This window comes from Calypte anna, unplaced genomic scaffold (genome assembly GCF_003957555.1).
Source record: "Calypte anna isolate BGI_N300 unplaced genomic scaffold, bCalAnn1_v1.p scaffold_75_arrow_ctg1, whole genome shotgun sequence".
Lineage (NCBI taxonomy): Eukaryota > Metazoa > Chordata > Aves > Apodiformes > Trochilidae > Calypte > Calypte anna.
This window is the reverse complement of record NW_022045527.1, coordinates 29,123-49,122: the sequence shown is the minus strand read 5'-3', so window position 1 is coordinate 49,122 and position 20,000 is coordinate 29,123. Positions and strand designations below refer to the sequence as shown.

Here is a 20,000-nt window from a genome sequence, read left to right as displayed (position 1 = left end):
GAAAACCAATTTGAGAATATTTAAAAAAAATTAAAAATCGGTTTTAAAATTAAAAATCAATTCAAAATAAAAAAGAAATAAAATAAAAAGTAATTGAAAAGAATTAAAAATAAAAAAGAATTAAAAATAATAATTTAAAAATAATTAAAAATTAAAAATTAATTTAAAAATAATTAAAAAAGAATTAAAAATAATTAAAAATAATTAAAAATAATTTTAAAAATCTAAAAAAAAATTAAATAATAATAAAAAATAAATTAGATATAATTTTAATTCTTCCTTGGGCCTCCTGGGACGGACCGAACCTCCCCCCCCCCCCCGGGCCCCGCATGCTGCAGATGGTGCGGACTCTGGCGCAATTCACCATCGCGCTGGAGGACATGAGGGACATCGGGGATGGCATCGACGCGGCCCTGGCCACCTCCGGGCTGGGGGGCACAGCCGAAGAACCCGCGGAGAAGGGCGGAGGCGGCCGCGGAGGCACCGAGGTGATGGGGGGGAGAAGGAAGGGAAACCCCCCCCCCCCCCCCAAAATGAAAGGATGCTTGGGGGGAAGGGGGGGGGTTGGGGGGGTGTTTGTTGGGGGTTTTAGGGGGTTTTAGGGGTTTATTTGGGGGCGGGGGGATGCGTCAGGTTTGGCCGCGTGTGCGCTTGGCCCGCGGTTGCCATGGCAACGGGGTCTCCATCCTCAGCCTCCACCCGGGGATGATTTGGAGGGGGGGGGGGAAGAGGGGGATAAAGGGGGATTGGGGAAGGGGGGTGTGTGGGAGAATCACTGCCCCCCCCTCCCCAAAACCCCCGCAAACGCCCCCAGAAACCCCCCCTTAATTTTATCCGTGGGCCTCATCCTGCATCTCCCCATTTTGGGGGGGTGGGGGGGTGCTGAGCCCCCCCTCAGCTCATTGGGGATAAAGGGGGAGTGGGGGGGGGGTGGAAGCATCACTGCCCACCCCCCAAACCCTCCCTCACACCCCCCCCTTTAATTTTATTCATGTCACCCCCCCCCCCCAAAACCCCCCCTTTAATTTTATCTGTGTCACCTAATGGGGAAATTCCCCCATTCCCATGGGGGGGGCTGATCCTGAGGGTGCTGAGCACCTCTGGGAGGGGGGTGGAATGGGGGGGCTGTGGTCAGGATGCAGCAATGAGGGGGTGTCCAGGAGACTGAAGTCTCCTGTCTGTATTTTCATTTCTTTTTTTGGGGGGGGCTGTAACAGGAGGGGGGTTGATGGTTTCTTCCCTTCCTTTTGACAGCATGGGATTATTTTAGGGTTTTTTTTTTGGGGGGGGGGGGTTGCTGTAACAGTAGCTGGAGACTGAAGCAACATCATCCCCCAGGATGTTTTGGGGGGGGCTGAGGGATGCAGTGGGACTCATCCTGCCCATACTGGGCCCCCAACTCCTGCTCACCCCCCCCCCAAAAAAAAAAAAAAAAGCCCCTGCTGGGATGATGCTGTAAAACCCTGGGCCTCATTCTGCATCTCCCCATTTTGGGGGGGGGGGGGTGCTGAGCCCCCCCTCAGCTCATTGGGGATAAAGGGGGAGTGAGGAGGGGGGTGGAAGCATCACTGCCCCCCCTCAAGACCCCCTTTTAATTTAATGATAGGGAAATTCCCCCATTCCCACGGGGGGGCTGATCCTGAGGGTGCTGAGCACCTCGGGGTGGGGGGGGGGAATGGGGGGGCTGTGGTCAGGATGCAGCAATGAGGGGGTGTCCAGGAGACTGAAGTCTCCTGTTATTATTTTAATTTATTTGGGGGGGGGGGGGGGGCTGTAACAGGAGGGGGGGTGATGGTTTTTCCCTTTCTTTTGGCAGCATGGGATTATTTTAGGGTTTTTTTTGGGGGGGGGGCTGTAACAGGAGGGGGGGTGATGGTTTTTCCTTTCCTTTTGGCAGCATGGGATTAATTTAGATTTTTTTTTTGGGGGGGGGGCTGTAACAGGAGGGGGATGATGGTTTTTCCTTTCCTTTTGGCAGCATGGGATTAATTTAGATTTTTTTTTGGGGGGGGGCTGTAAGAGCACGGGGGGGGTGATGGTTTTATCCTTGTGGCAGCATGGGATTAATTTAGGGGTTTTTTTTGGGGGGGGGGTTGCTGTAACAGTAGCTGGAGACTGAAGCAACATCATCCCCCAGGATGTTTGGGGGGAGTGCAGGGGGGGGGGGCTGAGGGATGCAGTGGGACTCATCCTGCCCATACTGGGCCCCCAACTCCTGCTCACCCCCCCAAAAAAAAACCCCAAAACCCTTCTGGGATGATGCTGTAAAACCCTGGGCCTCATCCTGCATCTCCCCATTTTGGGGGGTGGTGCTGAGCCCCCCCTCAGCTCATCGGGGATAAAGGGGGGGTAGAAGCATCACTGCCCCCCCCCCCAAACCCTCCCACACCCCCCCTTTAATTTTACCCGTGTCACCTAATGGGGAAATTCCCCCATTCCCATGGGGGGGCTGATTCTGAGGGTGCTGAGCACCTCGGGGTGGGGGGGGTGGAATGGGGGGGCTGTGGTCAGGATGCAGCAATGAGGGGGTGTCCAGGAGACTGAAGTCTCCTGTTATTATTTTAATTGATTTTGGGGGGGGGGGCTGTAACAGGGGGGGATGTGATGGACATCGAGGTGGCTTAGGGCGGGGGGGGGGGTTGTGCAGATTTCCTGGGGGGTGATGGTTTTTCCCTTTCTTTTGGCAACATGGGATTATTTTAGGGTTTTTTTTTTTGGGGGGGGCTGTAAGAGGAGGGGGGGGTGATGGTTTTTCCTTTCCTTTTGGCAGCATGGGATTAATTTAGATTTTTTTGGGGGGGGGGGCTGTAAGAGCACGGGGGGGGTGATGGTTTTATCCTTGTGGCAGCATGGGATTATTTTAGGGGCTTTTTTGGGGGGGGGGGTTGCTGTAACAGTAGCTGGAGACTGAAGCAACATCATCCCCCAGGATATTTTGGGGGGGGCTGAGGGATGCAGTGGGACTCATCCTGCCCATACTGGGCCCCCAACTCCTGCTCACCCCCCCAAAAAAAACCCCAAAACCCTTCTGGGATGATGCTGTAAAACCCTGGGCCTCATCCTGCATCTCCCCATTTTGGGGGGGGGGATGCTGAGCCCCCCCTCAGCTCATCGGGGATAAAGGGGGGGTAGAAGCATCACTGCCCCCCCCCCCCAAACCCTCCCACACCCCCCCTTTAATTTTATCTGTGTCACCTAATGGGGAAATTCCCCCATTCCCATGGGGGGGCCTGATCCTGAGGGTGCTGAGCACCTCGGGGGGGGGAATGGGGGGGCTGTGGTCAGGATGCAGCAATGAGGGGGTGTCCAGGAGACTGAAGTCTCCTGGTATTATGTTAATTTCTTTTGGGGGGGGGGGGCTGTAACAGGGGGGGATGTGATGGACATCGAAGTGGCTTAGGGCGGGGGGGGGGGTTGTGCAGATTTCCTGGGGGGTCTTTGATCCATCCCTGTAACCATTGGCTCAGGACAGTTTCCCCCTTGCTTGGCTGATACCCCCTTGGTGGGTGAGTGGGGAAACTGAGGCACGGCTGTGCCCTCAAGCCCCAAGCAGGATCCAGTCAGGATCCTTCCCTGTGGCTCCCTGGGAAGCACCCAGGAGCTGGTGGCCTCCAGCTGGGAAGAGGATTCCTGGGTGAAAGCTTCCTGCTGTGGCTTTGTGGCACTTCTGTCCCCACAAACCCAGGGAAGATGCAGGTTTATCCCACAAGGATTTGGGGGATTTGAGGCTCTGGTGGCTCCATCACCCCCCATGGTGGCATCAGGTCAGGGGAACCTGGTCCCAAGATGTTCTGGTGGGACATCTCTGCACCCAGAGCTTTTGGTGGCCTACCTGCACCCAGGACCTTTGGAAGGTCCTTGTCCCCAGGGATTTAGGGTATCTGTGCACCCACAGGGTGTTCCTGCACCCATAGGTTCTGGGAGGCAGGTGGGACATCTCTGCACCCAGAGCTTTTGGGGGCCTCCCTGCACCCCGGGTGTTGGGGTGTCCAGGCACCCAGGACCTTTGGAAGGTCCTTGTCCCCAGGGATTTGGGGGATCTCTGCACCCCAAGGGTGTTCCTGCACCCATGGGCTTTGGGAATGTCTCCATCCATGGAATGTTTTCAGCACTTCTGTCCCCACCAACCCCATAGCCAGGAAGATGCAGGTTTATCCCACAAGGATTTGGGGGATTTGGGGCTCTGGTGGCTCCATCACCCCCCATGGTGGCATCAGGTCAGGGGAACCTGGTCCCAAGATGTTCTGGTGGGACATCTCTGCACCCAGAGCTTTTGGTGACCTCCCTGTATCCAGGGTGTTGGGGTGTCCATGCACCCAGGGCCTTTGGAAGGTCCTTGTCCCCAGGGATTTGGGCTATCTGTGCACCCCAAGGGTGTTCCTGCACCCATGGGTTCTGGTAGCCAGGTGGGACATCTCTGCACCCAGAGCTTTTGGTGACCTCCCTGCACCCAAGACCTCTGGAAGGTCCTTGTCCCCAGGGATTTGGAGGATCTCTGCACCCCAAGAGTGTTCCTGCACCCATGGGCTTTGGGAGTGTCTCCATCCATGGAATGTTTTGTGACACTTCTGTCCCCACCAACCCCATAGCCAGGAAGATGCAGGTTTATCCCACAAGGATTTGGGGGATTTGGGGCTCTGGTGGCTCCATCACCCCCCATGGTGGCATCAGATCAGGGGAACCTGGTCCCAAGATGTTCTGGTGGGACATCTCTGCACCAGGAGGTTTTGGTGGCCTCCCTGCACCCAGGACCTCTGGAAGGTCCTTGTCCCCAGGGATTTAGGGTATCTGTGCATCCACAGGGTGTTCCTGCACCCATGGGTTCAGGTAGCCAGGTGGGACATCTCTGCACCAAGAGCTTTTGGGGGCCTCCCTGCACCCAGGGTGTTGGGGTGTCCAGGCACCCAGGACCCCTTGTCCCCAAGGATTTGGGGTATCTGTGCACCCCAAGGGTGTTCCTGCACCCATGGGCTTTGGGAGTGTCTCCATCCATGGAATGTTTTGTCCTTTATCCCCACGTTCAGCATCTCCACACCTGGGACCTTTGGGACATCTCTGTTCCCATGGTCTTGGGGGTGTCCAAGCTTCCAGGGACTTCGGGGTCCCCACCCAAAGCTCGGGGTGTCACAGCACCCAGGGCCTTTGGAGCATCTCCATGGACAGGAACATACCCAGCACTTTGGAGCATCTCCTTCCCCAGGAGGGTCCCCATATCCCAATGTTTTGGGGTTTCTCTCACCCAGGACACTTGGAGCACCTCCATAACCAAAACCTTTTGGAATATCTCTGCACCCCAAAATTTTGGGCCACCTCACAGACATCTGGAGAACCTCCACACCAAAACCTTCTGGGGCATCACTGCAGCCAGGGTGTCTCCAGAGCACCTTGTCCCCACAACTTTTGGGGTGTTTCTGCACCCAGGGTCCTTGGAGCATCTCTGCACCCAAAGCTTTTGGGTTTTCTCTGCACCCAGGGTCTTTGGAGTATCTCTGCACCCAGAATTTTGGGGGGTTCTCTACACCCAGGTTCTCTGGAACATCACCCAGACCTTTTGTGGTTTCTCTGCACCCAGAACTTTTGGGGTGTCTCTGCACCCAGGTTCTCTAGAGCATCTCTGCACTCAGACCTTTTGGGGTTTCTCTACACCCAAGTTCTCTGGAGCATCTCTACCCTCAGAACTTTTGGGGTTTCTTTACACCCAGGTTCTCTGGAGCATCTCTGCACCCCAAATTTTTGGGGTATCTTTGCACCCAGGTTCTCTGGAACAAATCTCTGCACCCAGAACTCTTGGGGTTTCTCTTCACCCAGGTTCTCTGGAGCATCTCTGCACCCAGAACTTTTGGGGTATCTGCACCCAGGTTCTCTGGACCATCTCTACATAGAATTTTGGGGGTTTCTCTGCACCAGGTTCTCTGGAACATCTCTGCACCCAGAACTTTTGGGGTTTCTCTGCACTCAGGTTCTCTGGACCATCTCTGCACTCAGAATATTTGGGGTTTCTCTACACCCAGGGTCTTTGGAGCATCTCTGCACCCAGAACTTTTGGGGTGTCTGCACCCAGGTTCTCTGGAACATCTCTGCACTCAGACCTTTTGGGGTTTCTCTACACCCAAGTTCTCTGAAGCATCTCTACCCTCAGAACTTTTGGGGTTTCTTTACATCCAGGTTCTTTGGAGCATCTCTGCACCCCAAATTTTTGGGGTATCTTTGCACCCAGGTTCTTTGGAACAAATCTCTGCACCCAGACCTTCTGGGGTTTCTCTGCACTCAGGTTCTCTGGACCATCTCTACACTCAGAATATTTCGGGTTTATCTACACCCAGGTTCTCTGGAGCATCTTTGCACCCAGAACTTTTGGGGTGTCTGCACCCAGGTTCTCTGGAACATCTCTGCACTCAGACCTTTTAGGGTTTCTCTACACCCAAGTTCTCTGGAGCATCTCTACCCTCAGAACTTTTGGGGTTTCTTTAGTTTCTTTACATCCAGGTTCTTTGGAGCATCTCTGCACCCCAAATTTTTGGGGTATCTTTGCACCCAGGTTCTTTGGAACAAATCTCTGCACCCAGAACTTCTGGGGTTTCTCTGCACTCAGGTTCTCTGGACCATCTCTACACTCAGAATATTTGGGGTTTATCTACACCCAGGTTCTCTGGAGCATCTTTGCACCCAGAACTTTTGGGGTGTCTGCACCCAGGTTCTCTGGACCATCTCTACACAGAATTTTGGGGGTTTCTCTGCACCAGGTTCTCTGGAGCATCTCTGCACCCAGAACTTTTGGGGTTTCTCTGCACTCAGGTTCTCTGGACCATCTCTGCACTCAGAATATTTGGGGTTTCTCTACACCCAGGGTCTTTGGAGCATCTCTGCACCCAGAACTTTTGGGGTTTCTGCACCCAGGTTCTCTGGACCATATCTACACAGAATTTTGGGGTTTCTCTTCACCCAGGTTCTCTGGAGCATCTCTGCACTCAGACCTTTTGGGGTTTCTCTACACCCAAGTTCTCTGGAGCATCTCTACCCTCAGAACTTTTGGGGTTTCTTTACACCCAGGTTCTCTGGAGCATCTCTGCACCCCAAATTTTTGGGGTATCTTTGCACCCAGGTTCTCTGGAACAAATCTCTGCACCCAGAACTCTTGGGGTTTCTCTTCACCCAGGTTCTCTGGAGCATCTCTGCACCCAGAACTTTTGGGGTGTCTGCACCCAGGTTCTCTGGACCATCTCTACATAGAATTTTGGGGGTTTCTCTGCACCAGGTTCTCTGGAGCATCTCTGCACCCAGAACTTTTGGGGTTTCTCTGCACTCAGGTTCTCTGGACCATCTCTACACTCAGAATATTTGGGGTTTCTCTACACCCAGGGTCTTTGGAGCATCTCTGCACCCAGAACTTTTGGGGTTTCTGCACCCAGGTTCTCTGGAGCATCTCTGCACTCAGACCTTTTGGGGTTTCTCTACACCCAAGTTCTCTGGAGCATCTCTACCCTCAGAACTTTTGGGGTTTCTTTACACCCAGGTTCTCTGGAGCATCTCTGCACCCCAAATTTTTGGGGTATCTTTGCACCCAGGTTCTCTGGAACAAATCTCTGCACCCAGAACTCTTGGGGTTTCTCTTCACCCAGGTTCTCTGGAGCATCTCTGCACCCAGAACTTTTGGGGTGTCTGCACCCAGGTTCTCTGGATCATCTACACAGAATTTTGGGGGTTTCTCTGCACCCAGGTTCTCTGGAACATCTCTGCACTCAGACCTTTTGGGGTTTCTCTACACCCAGGTTCTCTGGACCATCTCTACACAGAATTTTGGGGGTTTCTCTGCACCCAGGTTCTCTGGAACATCTCTACACTCAGAACTTTCAGGGTTTCTCTTCACTCAGGTTCCCTGGACCATCTCTAACCCAAAAGTTTTGGGGTGTCCCACACCCTGTGCCCTAGAGCATCTCTTCCCCCAAGCTGAGCTGCGGGGATGTCCCCCCCAGGCTCTCCATGTCCCTAAGAAGCCCGTGACCCATCTGCTTCCCAAAACCCTCAACCCACCCCCCCACCATCCCCACACCCCCCTCTCCCCACCTCCAGACCCCTTCCCGTGGCACCACAGCTCGGGTGGGTGCCAGCCTGGAAACCCAAATTCCTACGGGACCGCTGGGAGAGGAGCCTTAGGAAGAGCTGGAGGGTGTCGGGACCGACCCATGTAGGGCTGTGAGAGCCAGGGCGGGTTCCTGACGCTGCCGAGGAGGAAACCAGGCCTCTCTTGAGCACTCGGTGTCATCTACTTCCTAATCCTCCCTCCCGGATTCCTCCATCAGGGTGGAGAGGGAGAGGGAGCGGAGCCAAACCCCAGCCAGGCTCCCAGAACCTCCTCCTTGATTCCCCGTCCCTCTTTCCCTCTTAATCGCTGTGGGACACTCGTGTCCATCGTGTCAAAACCCCAAAACTCATCTTTTTTTTTTTTTTTCTTTTTAATTCCACCCTGTTAGGATATGAGGAAACATGTGATCATGACCCTGCTGGACACGGAGCAATCCTACGTGGAGTCCCTGCGCACCTTGATGCAGGTAAGGTGACACAGGCCCCGAGGTGACACCCCGAGATAGGTCATGGCATGGCTGTCCCCTGCTTGTCACCATCCCTTGGACATCCCCTCTCCCAAATCAGACCCTCCTGGTGGTCCACCAGCACTGATGTGCCTGGGGATGGCTTGGGGACAGCAGTGCAGGACTGCTTGGGTGGCAGTCACTGGGGACAGTGGGAGTGGTGGTGGGGACAGCGTGGCAATAGTGGCAGGAACAGGGTGTGGGGGGCACCTCTGTCCCCCAAATCAAGCCCATAACATTCTTGGTGGGTTGGAACCCCCAAACTGCTCCCAGTCCTTGCTCCCCCCCTTCCCCTCCCCTCTTCTTCATGTTGCATCCCATCTCCTGGGCTGTTGGGGTCATCTCATGCTGGGTGACTCCTAACCCCCCCCATTCCCATGTCCCCCCATTTTCAGCTCAGTGTCATCACCTGCAGCCATGGACCAAGAGGTTTTTGTGGGGGTTTTTTGGTTTCGTTTTTTGGGTTGTTTTGGTTGTTTGGGGTTTTTTTTTCCATCCCCCCCCACCCCTCTCTCCCTGGAGTTGCCTGGCCCCAGGGTCCACCTCACGTTTGAGATGTTAATGAAGGTGTTTCAGGAGGTTAATGGTGGTCATCAGCTTCCTGCAGACTAGGTCACTGCTCACCTAGGTGTGAGTTGTCCAACCACATTGCTGCTGCTGGGAACACCAAAAAAAAAAACCCAAAAAACCAGAGATTTGCTCTGCTGGGTGCCTGTAGGGCACCTGCTGGGTGTGCCCACCAGGGCATGGACCACCCCTCATCCCAACAGCCCAACCCCACCTCCTGGTGGACCCAGATGTGCACTTCCAGATGTTCCTCTAGAAGGGAAGGACTCTTCCAGGCTGCTCCCAGCACAGGTATTGGCTGGGAGGGATGAGAGGACCCTCCATGGCTCTGGAGCTTCTTCTGGGGCAAGTTGTCCAGGTTTTGGGGTCAGCTGGTGTCCCTGCTGGTCTTAGCATGGACAGGGGATGTCCCGTGGGCTGTGTCCACCTCTAAGGTGGGACAGGAGGCTGGTTGGACACTGGTGGGAGCCACAGAGCCTCGATGCCTGAGTTCTGGCCCATGGGACTCATCCTGGCAGGGTACAACCAGGCTGAGCTGGTGGTCTCAGGGGGGGTCACAGAGCTCCAGACTCCCCCAGCTCCTTGTTTTAGCTGGGACAATGTGCTTGGATTTGTGCTGTGGCTGGGAGGAACCTGGATTGCCTTGGAGCATCCAAGCCAAGCCAGCTGGTGCCTGGGTGAGCACAGGCTCCTCCTGTGCAGGGTTTGTCTCCATCCTCTTCTTCTCCATCTGCTCCTTGCTCCTCCAGTTTCATGGTGGGTGGAATGCATGGCCCAACCCAGCTTCTGCTGGAGATGTTGGCTGTAGGAGGGTAGGAGGAGGCAGGATATGAGCCTCAGGAAAGATTGGACCTTCCTAACTTGGGATTCCACAAGATTCCCACCATCAGCCTGAGGAACCTGATGCTTGGGAGATGACTCTTCCCTCACCAGCTTGGATGGAGTTGTCCCAAGCAGGTTGAGGTGGGGTCCTCCCAACATCCTGAAGAGCACCAGCCCACTGGTTGAGCCAAGGAGGAGGCAAAGCCTGAGAAGACCTTCCTAATCCTGCATCCCTTGCAGATCCATCTCTCCCAAGGCTCCCCTTACAGCTCTGCCCACCCAGCCTTGCAGAGGACCTGCTCTTCTCCCACCTTTCCTCCTGACCCTGAACATCACTCACTGACACCACCCCTCAGAGGTGGTCCAGGACTTGTCCTGGTGCCTTCACACTCCTCACTCCAGCCCCTCCTGGTCCCAACCACCCTAAATCCCACCAGAACCCACAGGCTTTGGATCCTAGGATCATGCTGCTGTGATTCTCCAGCTGTAGAGGAGAATCCTGCAGAGGATTCTGCAGGCTCTGGAGTAGATGGAGGTGACCAAGGCTCATGACAGCAAAGGTTTGGAGCCTCTCAAAGCTGAAGGACATCAAGGGGACATCATGCTTTGGGGATTCCTCATGCAGAGGAATCCATGAGGATGCACTGGGTGGCATGGGACCCAGAGGGGCTGGGGTGGAAAACTGCTGCTGTCTGGTCCTTCTGATGGGCTCCAGAAGCTCATCTTGACTGGAGGAACCTCCTGCTACAAGATGCCACCAATCCCTATTATCTCCAGGGGTTGAGAAGTTCAGATGGGGTGGGAAAAGAAGTTCAGATGGGGTTCATGGGGGTGGGAAAAGAAATCCAGGAGGACCCCAGGTGCCTTCACTTCCCCACAGGGTTATATGAAGCCACTGAAGCAACCGGAGAACTCTCTGCTCTGTGACCCGTCGCTGGTGGATGAGATCTTCGACCAGATTCCCGAGCTGCTGGAGCACCATGAGCAGTTCCTGGAGCAGATCCACGACTGTGTGCAGAACTGGCACGAGAAGCAGAAAGTGGGAGACCTCCTGGTGCAGTCGGTAGGTCCCTGAGGGGGGTGGTTTTTCCTCCAGGGAACCCAGGACTGCCCCTTCTCGGGCATGGGTCCAGCAGGAGAAGTTCTTTTTGGAGCAGGAGGCAGGGAAGTGATTAAAGGATGGGCTGAGCAGGCCTGAGATGGAGAACAGGAGACAATCTCCAGGCCTGCTGTCTGCTTAGCATAACGTCAGGGGCTGCAGCTCCACGTTTCTGCCTGGGGAGCAGAAATGTCAGGGCTGAAAAATCGAGGGGGGCCAGGAGGTGGGTGAGTCCTCCCTGAGCCAGCCCAGAGCCATCATTAACCCTTGGAGCAGCTTCTTCCAGACTTACCCAGGAAGGAACAGCCTGCCCAGGGAGGTTGTGGAGTCTCCTTCTCTGGGGACATTCAAACCCCCCCTGGATGTGTCCCTGTGTCACCTGCTGGAGGTGACCCTGCTCTGGCAGGGGGGTTGCACTCGATGATCTTTTGAGGTCCCTTCCAACCTCTCGCTTTCTACGATTCAACCCAGGAATGTCCAGGCTGGGTTTTTCCCCTTTGCCTTCCACCTCCCACCTTCTTTTTCCCTCCCAGTTCTCCAAGGATGTGCTGGTGAACATCTACTCAGCCTACATTGACAACTTCCTCAACGCCAAGGACGCCGTCAGGATCGCCAAGGAAGCCCGACCAGCGTTCATGAAGTTCCTGGAGGTGGGGCTTGGATCTTCTCCCTATAGATGTTGGCCAAAGTCCAGAACAAGGCTGCTGGTGGGGTGGGATGGAAGTAAACTGTTCCTCTGTGGTCAGACTGGGATTTTTTTTTTCCCCCCTTCTTCTTGGTTTTATTGTAAAGAAGCCAAGTGGGGATGAACCGGAGTCACTCCAGATGGTGTAAAACCAAAAGCACCCTGACCCTAAATGGGTGTTGCTTCAAATCCTGGGCTGGTGGCACACTAGGTCCCTGCTGGGTCCCACCTAATGGTGCCATCCTTGTCCCCCACGGGTGTTTTGCAGCAAAGCATGCGGGAGAACAAGGAGAAGCAGGCTCTGTCTGACCTGATGATCAAACCAGTGCAGAGGATCCCACGATACGAGCTCCTGGTGAAGGTGGGTGCTGGCAGCAGGACCTCTGTGCCATGCCACGAGTGGGTGAGATCACAGCTCCTCCTCATCCCCACCTAACAGGAGCTTTTAGGGGGTCTCATGTCCCTTCCAGCCCCTTTTCCCCATCCCTTGACATGGTGCTCCCAGCTCCTGGGGTTGGTCACCCCTCTGAAGGTCACCCTGCTGTACCCCTGCATGGTCCCCTTCTCTTCTGCCTTTCTGCAGTGGCATTTTGGGGTCAGTTGCACTGTCACTCCCTCTGTGCCTCAGTTTCCCCTTGCCAGACTCCCTCTCCTTGGTGCTAGAGCTAACGGAGGATGCACTTTTCATCGAGTCAGAGAATGGTTTGGGTTGGCAGAGACCTTCAGAGGGTTTTGGGTCGGAGACCTTCAGAGGTCAGCTAGTGCAACCCCATGCCATGGACTGGGCACCTTCCACTGGGTCAGGTTGCTCAAAGCCCCACTCAGCCTCACCTTGGACACATCTAAGAATGAATTTTAGGTGTCCCTCCAAGGTGATGATGTGTGCTCAGGAGCTGGTGGCCTCTTTAGAAGTGGCAAAGACCAGGCTGGTGGTGGTGGCCAAAGCTCAAGGCTTTGTTTCTTTGCCAAACCTCTACAGCCAGAGGAACTTGGCTTGGAGGTGTGATGGCCTTGCCCATGCCCTGGCTTTTTCCATGGTGACATCCTATTTATGTCCCCATGGCAGGACCTGCTGAAGCACACACCAGAGGACCACCCCGACCACCCCTTCCTCATCGACGCCCAACGCAACATCAAGCAAGTGGCTGAGAGGATCAACAAAGGGATGAAGAGTGCAGAGGAGGTGGAGAGGAACGCCCGGATCGTGCAGGAGATTGAGTCCCACATTGAAGGGATGGAGGATGTATGTATGGGGAGCTGACATGGGGTTGCTCTTTCCTCCTCCCCATAACACAACCAGTTGTCCTCTGGCTGGGTCACCCCAGTTGGGCCACTTGTTTTCTCCTCCAGGTCCTCCTTTTCCCATCATCTCTTGGCCTTGGTGGGCTTCTGGGGATTTGGGAAGGGTTTTGAGGTGCCTGTTCTGAGCTGGGGGTGGGAGGGAGGCACAGGGAGAAGGGATGAATCCCCACCCAGGAATCCCCCACTCACAAACCTCCTTGTCCCCACAGCTCCAGGCCCCACTCCGCAGGTTCCTGCGCCAGGAGATGGTGGTGGAAGTGGTAAGAGAGGGGGGGTCCCTTGCTGTTGATGGGTGGTTTCATCAAGGCCATGGGACAGCAGAGTAGGTGGGATGGTGGAAGGCTGTGGTTGCAGGTCATGGGTTGTCCATGTGCCTGTGAGAGGATGGAGATGGATGGATGGATGGATGGATGGATGGATGGAGGGATGGATGGATGGATGGATGGATGGAGGGATGGCTGGCTGGCTGGGTGGATGGATGGATGGATTGAAAAACCAGCCTGATGGAAGGATGCATGAAAGGATAGATGGAAGGATGGAAGAAGAATATCTAGAAGTGTGGACAGGTCGATCAATGACAGATCAAAGGGGACAGTATAAAATTCCCCAAGTGTGGGTGGGAAGAGAAGATGGGTTTGGGAGCAGGCAGGAGGCAGAGAGAGCCTGCAGCATCCCCAGGCCAGGGATGGACAGGGAGGCTGGAGGATGCCACCATGGAGGTCCTGGTGAGCCCATGTTCCCATGATCCCAGTGCTTCCTTGGGAGTGTCACCCTGTAGCTTTGCCTTGATCCCATTGCACCCCTGTCCCCTTCCACCATCGGGAAGACATGGCCGCTCCTGTCCCACTCTGCAGCTGTGGGGAAACTGAGGCAGGGACCACCTCCAGCACCAACAAAGGGTGGCTGTTAACATTTTGGTGTCTCCCACCACTCCACAGAAGGCTGTGGGGGGGAAGAAGGACCGTTCCTTCTTCCTCTTCACGGACCTCCTGGTGTGCACCACGCTGAAGCGCAAGTCGGGCTCCCTCCGCCGCAGCTCCATGAGCCTGTGAGTACCCCCTGGGGACAGCCACCACCACCACCCCGTGACCTTAGGGCTGTTTCCATGAGCTGAGATGGCTTTAGGGTGGCTGAGGACATGGGTGCAGCTCAGACATCTGCTCCACAACCTTGTAGGTACACGGCAGCCAGCGTCATCGACACAGCCAGCAAGTACAAACTGCTCTGGAAGTTGCCACTGGAAGACGTGGAGATTGTCAAAGGTCTTGTCACTGCCTGCTGGAGTGTCCCAACCCCACCCCAAAAACCCTAATGCTCACCCCTGGCTTTGGGAAGGAGGAGTTTAATGCCATGAGTGTGTCTGCACACAGGTGCCTCACAAGCCACCAACAGGGAGAGCATCCAGAAGAGCATCTGTCGTTTGGATGAAGACCTCAACACATTGGGGCAAGTCAGCAAGCTGTCAGAGAGCCTCAGTTTCCCCCACCAGGTATGAGGATGATGGTTGTAGTGTCATCCCCTATCTGGACACATTCCCTGTGGGATCATCCAGGAGGTCCTCAGTGGGAGGGAGAACCTGTGAATGGGCTGCAGGCCATGAGTATCCTCTAAGGGTCCAGATGCCACCAAACCCAAAACCAGAGGGGGGTTTGGGGCAGGCTCTGAAGGGTACTTGGGGGTGAATGGGGGCAGCATCATGTGGTGGCCTTGGTGATGTCCCCTGGCCAGACACCTTCCCCAACTGGAAGAACTCCCCAACAGGGAGAACCTGTGGAAAGGGTTGTCCTGTGGTGGCCATGACTGTCCTCTAAGGGCACAGATGCCACCAGCTCTGAAGCCACAGGAGCAGCCTCTGAAGGATGCTTGGGGATGGACAGGGACATCATCACAATGGTGGCCCTGGTGCTGTCCCCTGACCAGACACCTTCCCTGTGGGACCCTCCAGGATGTCCTTGGTGGGAGGGAGACCCCATGGAAAGGCTGAAAGCCATGAGTGTCCTGTAAGAGCCCAGATGCCACCAGTCTCAAAGCCACAATGGGGTGTGAAGGATGCCTGGGGATGGACATCATCACACAAAGGTCTGGTGGTGGCCAGTCCCCAAGAGCTGAAATTCTGCCCCTGTCCCCAGAGGACCAACTGGAATGTCCTCTGAGAGGAAGAACCTGTGGAAAGGGTTGTCCTCTGGTGGCCATGGTTCTCCTTTAAGGGCACAGATGCCACCAGCTCTGAAGCCACAGGGGCAGCCTCTGAAGGATGCTTGGGGATGGACAGGATCACCATCACATGGTGGCCCTGGTGCTGTCCCCTGACCAGACACCTTCCCCGTGGGATCTTCCAGGATGTCCTTGGTGGGAGGGAGACCCCATGGAAAGTGTGCTGTAAGGGCCCAGATGCCACCAATTCCAAAGCCACAATGGGGTGTGAAGGATGCCTGGGGATGGACATCATCACACAAAGGTCTGGTGGTGGCCAATCCCCAAGAGCTGAAGTTCTGCCCCTGTCCCCAGAGCCTGGATGATGTGATCAAGGACCTGATGGCTGCCATCCACCGGGATCTGGCAGAGAAGCAATCCCTGTCCTTCAGCATGGGCTTCCCCCCCAACAAAATGGAGCTCAGCACCACCAAAGCTGATGGCACCGAGTCCTTCATCTTTGAGTTCCCCAACCCTGATGCCCGACTGGGCTTTGAGCAAGCTTTTGAGGATGCCAAGAAGAAGCTGGGTAACACCAGGGGCTGGGGAGATGGACATGGGGTTGGGTTTGGCACCATAGAATGGGTTGTGTGGGAAGGGACCTTCAAGATCCTCCAGTTCCAACCTCCCTCCCAGGGTTTTAACATGCTAGGGCTGCATCTTGCTTATTGTGGTGGATTTTGTTGTTTTGAATGAAAGTTATGGCCATTGGCTGAGTAGTTTCAGATAAAAACTGTTGCTATCAAGGAAGCTTTAATAGCTTCAGATCCACTTCCCCTCTGATCTCAGGCACTTTGATAAGTGCTGACCTCCAGCAAGAAACCTTCTCCTTCCTATTTTAAGGGGAAACAGAGATGGGAAAGGTGCAGGGAAATTAATGTGGTTTAGTCCTTTTTTGGATGTACTGAAAGATAAGGAAGTAGCAGAATCTGGGGCAATTTGTGCCAGGGGAAATGGGCTTGAAAATTTAAAACTTAATTTTAATTTAACCCCACTGGGTTTAAAAATACACAAGAAATGTTTATACCTTAGATTGGCTTTTCAGCTAGAAGGATTTATGTTTGTTGGCTCTTCATAGAATCAGAGAATGGGTTTGGGTTGGAAGGGACCTTCCAGCTCCTCCAGTTCCAACTCCTGCATGTGCAGGGACCCCTCCCACTGCCCATGTTGCTCCAAGCCCCATCCAACCTGGGCTGAGACACTGCCAGGGATGGGACAGCCACAATTTCCCTGGACAACCTTTCCCATCAATGCCCTCTCTTTGATAGACCCCTTTCCCCCATCACTTCTTCATCCTCCAATTTGATTTTCCCAGCTTCCAGCAAAAACTGCCTGGACCCGGAGTTCCTCAAAGCCATCCCCATCATGAAGACACGGAGCGGGATGCAGGTACTTGGTGGCTGTGTTCAAGCATCCCCTAGGAGCTGTGGTCCCCTCCATCCAGGTGGCTTCATCTCCAGATGCTCCTTAATCATTCCCAAGTGACTCAATCATCCTGGTTTTGGTTTTGGTTTTGGTTTGGTTTTGGGTTTCGTTTCGGTTTTGGGTTTGGTTTTGATTTCAGTTTCGATTTTGATTTTTTTAAAAATGTTTTTCCTTCCCTTCCCAGTTTTCTTGTGCTTCTCCAAGCCATGGCAGCCCAGAAAGTTCTCATGAAGTTTGGGTTTGCAACAGTGATGGGTACGTGGGGCAGGTTTGTTTGCTCAGCATCAGGAAGGAGCCCACAGTGGAAGCTTGCATCGCCGTCTGCTCCGCCCGGATCCTCTGCATCGCTTCCGTGCCCGGCCTCAAACGGACCTATAGGTAGGACATCCATTCCCACCATTCCTCACGGATCCAGGAGGTGATGGGGAGATGCTGGAGCTTCTTTCCCCTCCCTCCTCCTTCCCCTCGTGGTGGTAGGGAACGTGCCGAGGCGGTGGGAAGTCCCTCCTCGGAGCCGACGGCAGCGGAGGACGCGGGGCCGCAGCCCTGCCTGCACATCTCCATCTCGGGATCCTCCCTGGAGCTCTCGGAACCAGTGGATGGAGGAAACAGGGAGCTGGTGCCCTTTGATAGTGATGACACGGATGATGAGTCCTCGCCCAGTCCCTCGGGGACGCTGCAGAGCCAAGCCAGCCACTCCACCATCTCCTCCAGCTTCGGCAGTGAGTCCGCCCCTAGGTCTTGCTTAGCAAAAATAAAATACAGCAAACCCTAAACAAAACCTACTTAGAATCATAGAATAGAATCAGAGTTGTTAAGGTTGGAAAAGACCTCTAAGATCATCGAGTCCAACCATCAACCCAACACCACCATGCCCACTAAACTGTGTCCTGATGTGTTACATCTCCATGGGTTTTGAATCCTCCAGGGATGGGGACTCCACCACTGCCCTGGGCAGCCTGGGACAGGCTCTGACAACCCTTTCCAGGAAGAAATTGTTCCCAATATCCAACCTAAACCTCTCCTGGTGACACTTGAGGCCATTTTCTCCTGTCCTATCACTTGCTCCTTAGGGCAAGAGACAAATGTCCCCCAGCCCTGGCTCCAACCTCCTCCCAGGGAGTTGCAGAGATCCAGAAGTTCTCCCCTCCTCCTCCTTTTCTCCAGGCTGAACACCCCCAGCTCCCTCAGCTGCTCCTGCTCAGATTTCTGCTCCAGACCCTTCCCCAGCTCCATTCCCCTTCTCTGGACACACTCCAGCCCCTCAATGTCCTTCTTGCTGTGAGGGACTCAAAAGTGACCCCAGGATTTGAGGTGCAGCCTCCCCAGTCCCAAGCACAGGGGCCTTTTTTGCCCTAAAATGACCACTTTAGGTCAGAATGCCAGGTTGGAAGGGACCTCAAGGATCATCTGGTCCAACCTTTCTAAGTTGGAACACAGTTTAGATGAGGTGGCCCAGCACCCTCTCAAGCTGAGGCTTCAAAGTGTCCAATGTTGGGCAATCCACCACTTCCCTGGGGAGATTATTCCAATGTCCATAGTGAAAAATTTTCTTTTGGTGCCCCTTCAGGGTCTCCCCAGGAGTAATATGCACCCATTTCCCCTCATCTTTTCCACGTCACTCCTTGTAAAAAGTCTCCATCATCTTGGTAGCCACCATGAGGTGCATACAGTCATCAAATGATGGGTGGCTCCATTGGTTTGGCCATTCTGCCTTAGATTCCTTGGGGAAATCTGTATGGTGGAGGGCTTTTGAGCCAAGGAAATCCCAGGAAAAGAGATGTTGGGAGGTTATCAGCCCCACACGGTGGTGTTGGGATGGGAATGGTGGCTTTAGATAATAGTTCAGATGAAACCTGTTGGGTGTAGGGGTCGGGCATCCCTACGCATTGCTTCCCCATCGCTTCGCTGGGCGTTGGGTGGCCTTGGTCTGCCTCATTCTTTCCTCTTCTCCACAGATGAAGAGATCCAGAGCTGCAAGGAGGCAACGGTGGAGACGACGAGCTCGGAGGAAGAGCAAGAACCTGGCTTCATGCCCATCACTGGCACCTACAGCCAAAACAGGCACGGAGAGAGCCCCACAGATGGCAGAGCCCTGCGCCGCTCCAGCCGCGGCTCCTTCACCCGGGGCAGCCTCGAAGACCTTCTCAGCCTGGACCCTGAAGCCCATCAGAGCTCCATGTGGTTGGGCACTGAGGATGGCTGGTATGTCCCCTGAGGATGACTGGTGTGTCCCCTGAGGATGGAGGATGGGATGGAGAGACTGGATCCATAGGGCAATTGTCTGAGGTTCTGCAAGGCCAAGTGTCACATCCTGCACTTGGGTCACATCAACCAAACAAAATGCTCCAGGCTTAGAAAACTTGGAAAATGCCCTAAGAAAAAGGAGCTCTTAGGTGCTGTTGAAAGGAGCAGGGAAGAAGCCAGGAGGTTGTTTGGGAGTTGTTGTTTTCCCTTGGGAAGACTTCCAAGAAATGGAGGGAGAGGAGTAACCAAAAGCAGAAGGGAGCAGACCATGGTGTGGAGGTTTTATTCTGTGGTCTTCATGGAGGAGAACTTCTGATATGGGTCCTGCACTGGGGTCACACCAACCCCAGGCAATGCTCCAGGCTTAGGAAACTTGGAAAGTCCCTGGAGGAAAAGGAGCTGGGGGTGATGGTCAAGAGTGGCTGAATATGACCCAGTGTGTGCCCAGGTGGCCCAGAAGGCCCCCAGCATCCTGGCTTGTATCAGCACTGGTGTGGCCACCAGCAGGAGCAGGGCAGGGATTGTCCCCCTGGGGTGGGCACTGGGGAGGCTGCACCTCAAATCCTGGGGTCAGTTTTGGGTCCCTTGTGACAAGAAGGACATTGAGGGGCTGGAGTCTGTCCAGAGAAGGGGAATGGAGCTGGAGAAGGGTCTGGAGCAGAAATCTGAGCAGGAGCAGCTGAGGGAGCTGGGGGTGTTCAGCCTGGAGAAAAGGAGGAGGAGGGGAGAACTTGGATGAGGGGGTTGAGTCCACTGTTTGTAAATTCACAGATGACACTAAATTGGGTGTGGGTTTGGATCAGCTGGAAGGCAGGACGGCTCTGCAGAGGGACCTGGACAGACTGGGGAGCTGGGATGAGTCCAATGGGATGAGGTTCAAGACAAGAACCCCATGGGGAGCTGCAGGCTGGGCACAGAGTGGCAGAAAGGGAGCTGGGATTGGCAGGAAGCTGAAGAGGAGGCAGCAGTGTGCCCAGGTGGCCAAGAAGGCCAATGGCATCCTGGGCTGGCTGAGGAAGAGCGTGGCCATCAGGTCCAGGGAAGGGATTCTGCCCCTGTGCTCAGCTCTGGG

General features: G+C 54.5%; 1 protein-coding gene across 1 annotated transcript; it reads left to right on the top strand.

Moving 5' to 3' along the window:
• Positions 1-329: 329 nt before the first annotated feature.
• Positions 330-18,899, top strand: ARHGEF17 (Rho guanine nucleotide exchange factor 17). The gene is made up of 15 exons (XM_030468779.1): positions 330-488; positions 8,472-8,549; positions 10,858-11,040; positions 11,610-11,726; positions 12,030-12,122; positions 12,828-13,004; positions 13,273-13,323; positions 14,002-14,111; positions 14,240-14,325; positions 14,434-14,552; positions 15,572-15,785; positions 16,572-16,645; positions 16,866-17,059; positions 17,159-17,403; positions 18,640-18,899. Exons 1-15 carry the CDS (start codon positions 330-332, stop codon positions 18,897-18,899), a joined length of 2,160 nt encoding a protein of 719 aa, XP_030324639.1.
• The last annotated feature ends 1,101 nt before the right edge of the window (positions 18,900-20,000 follow it).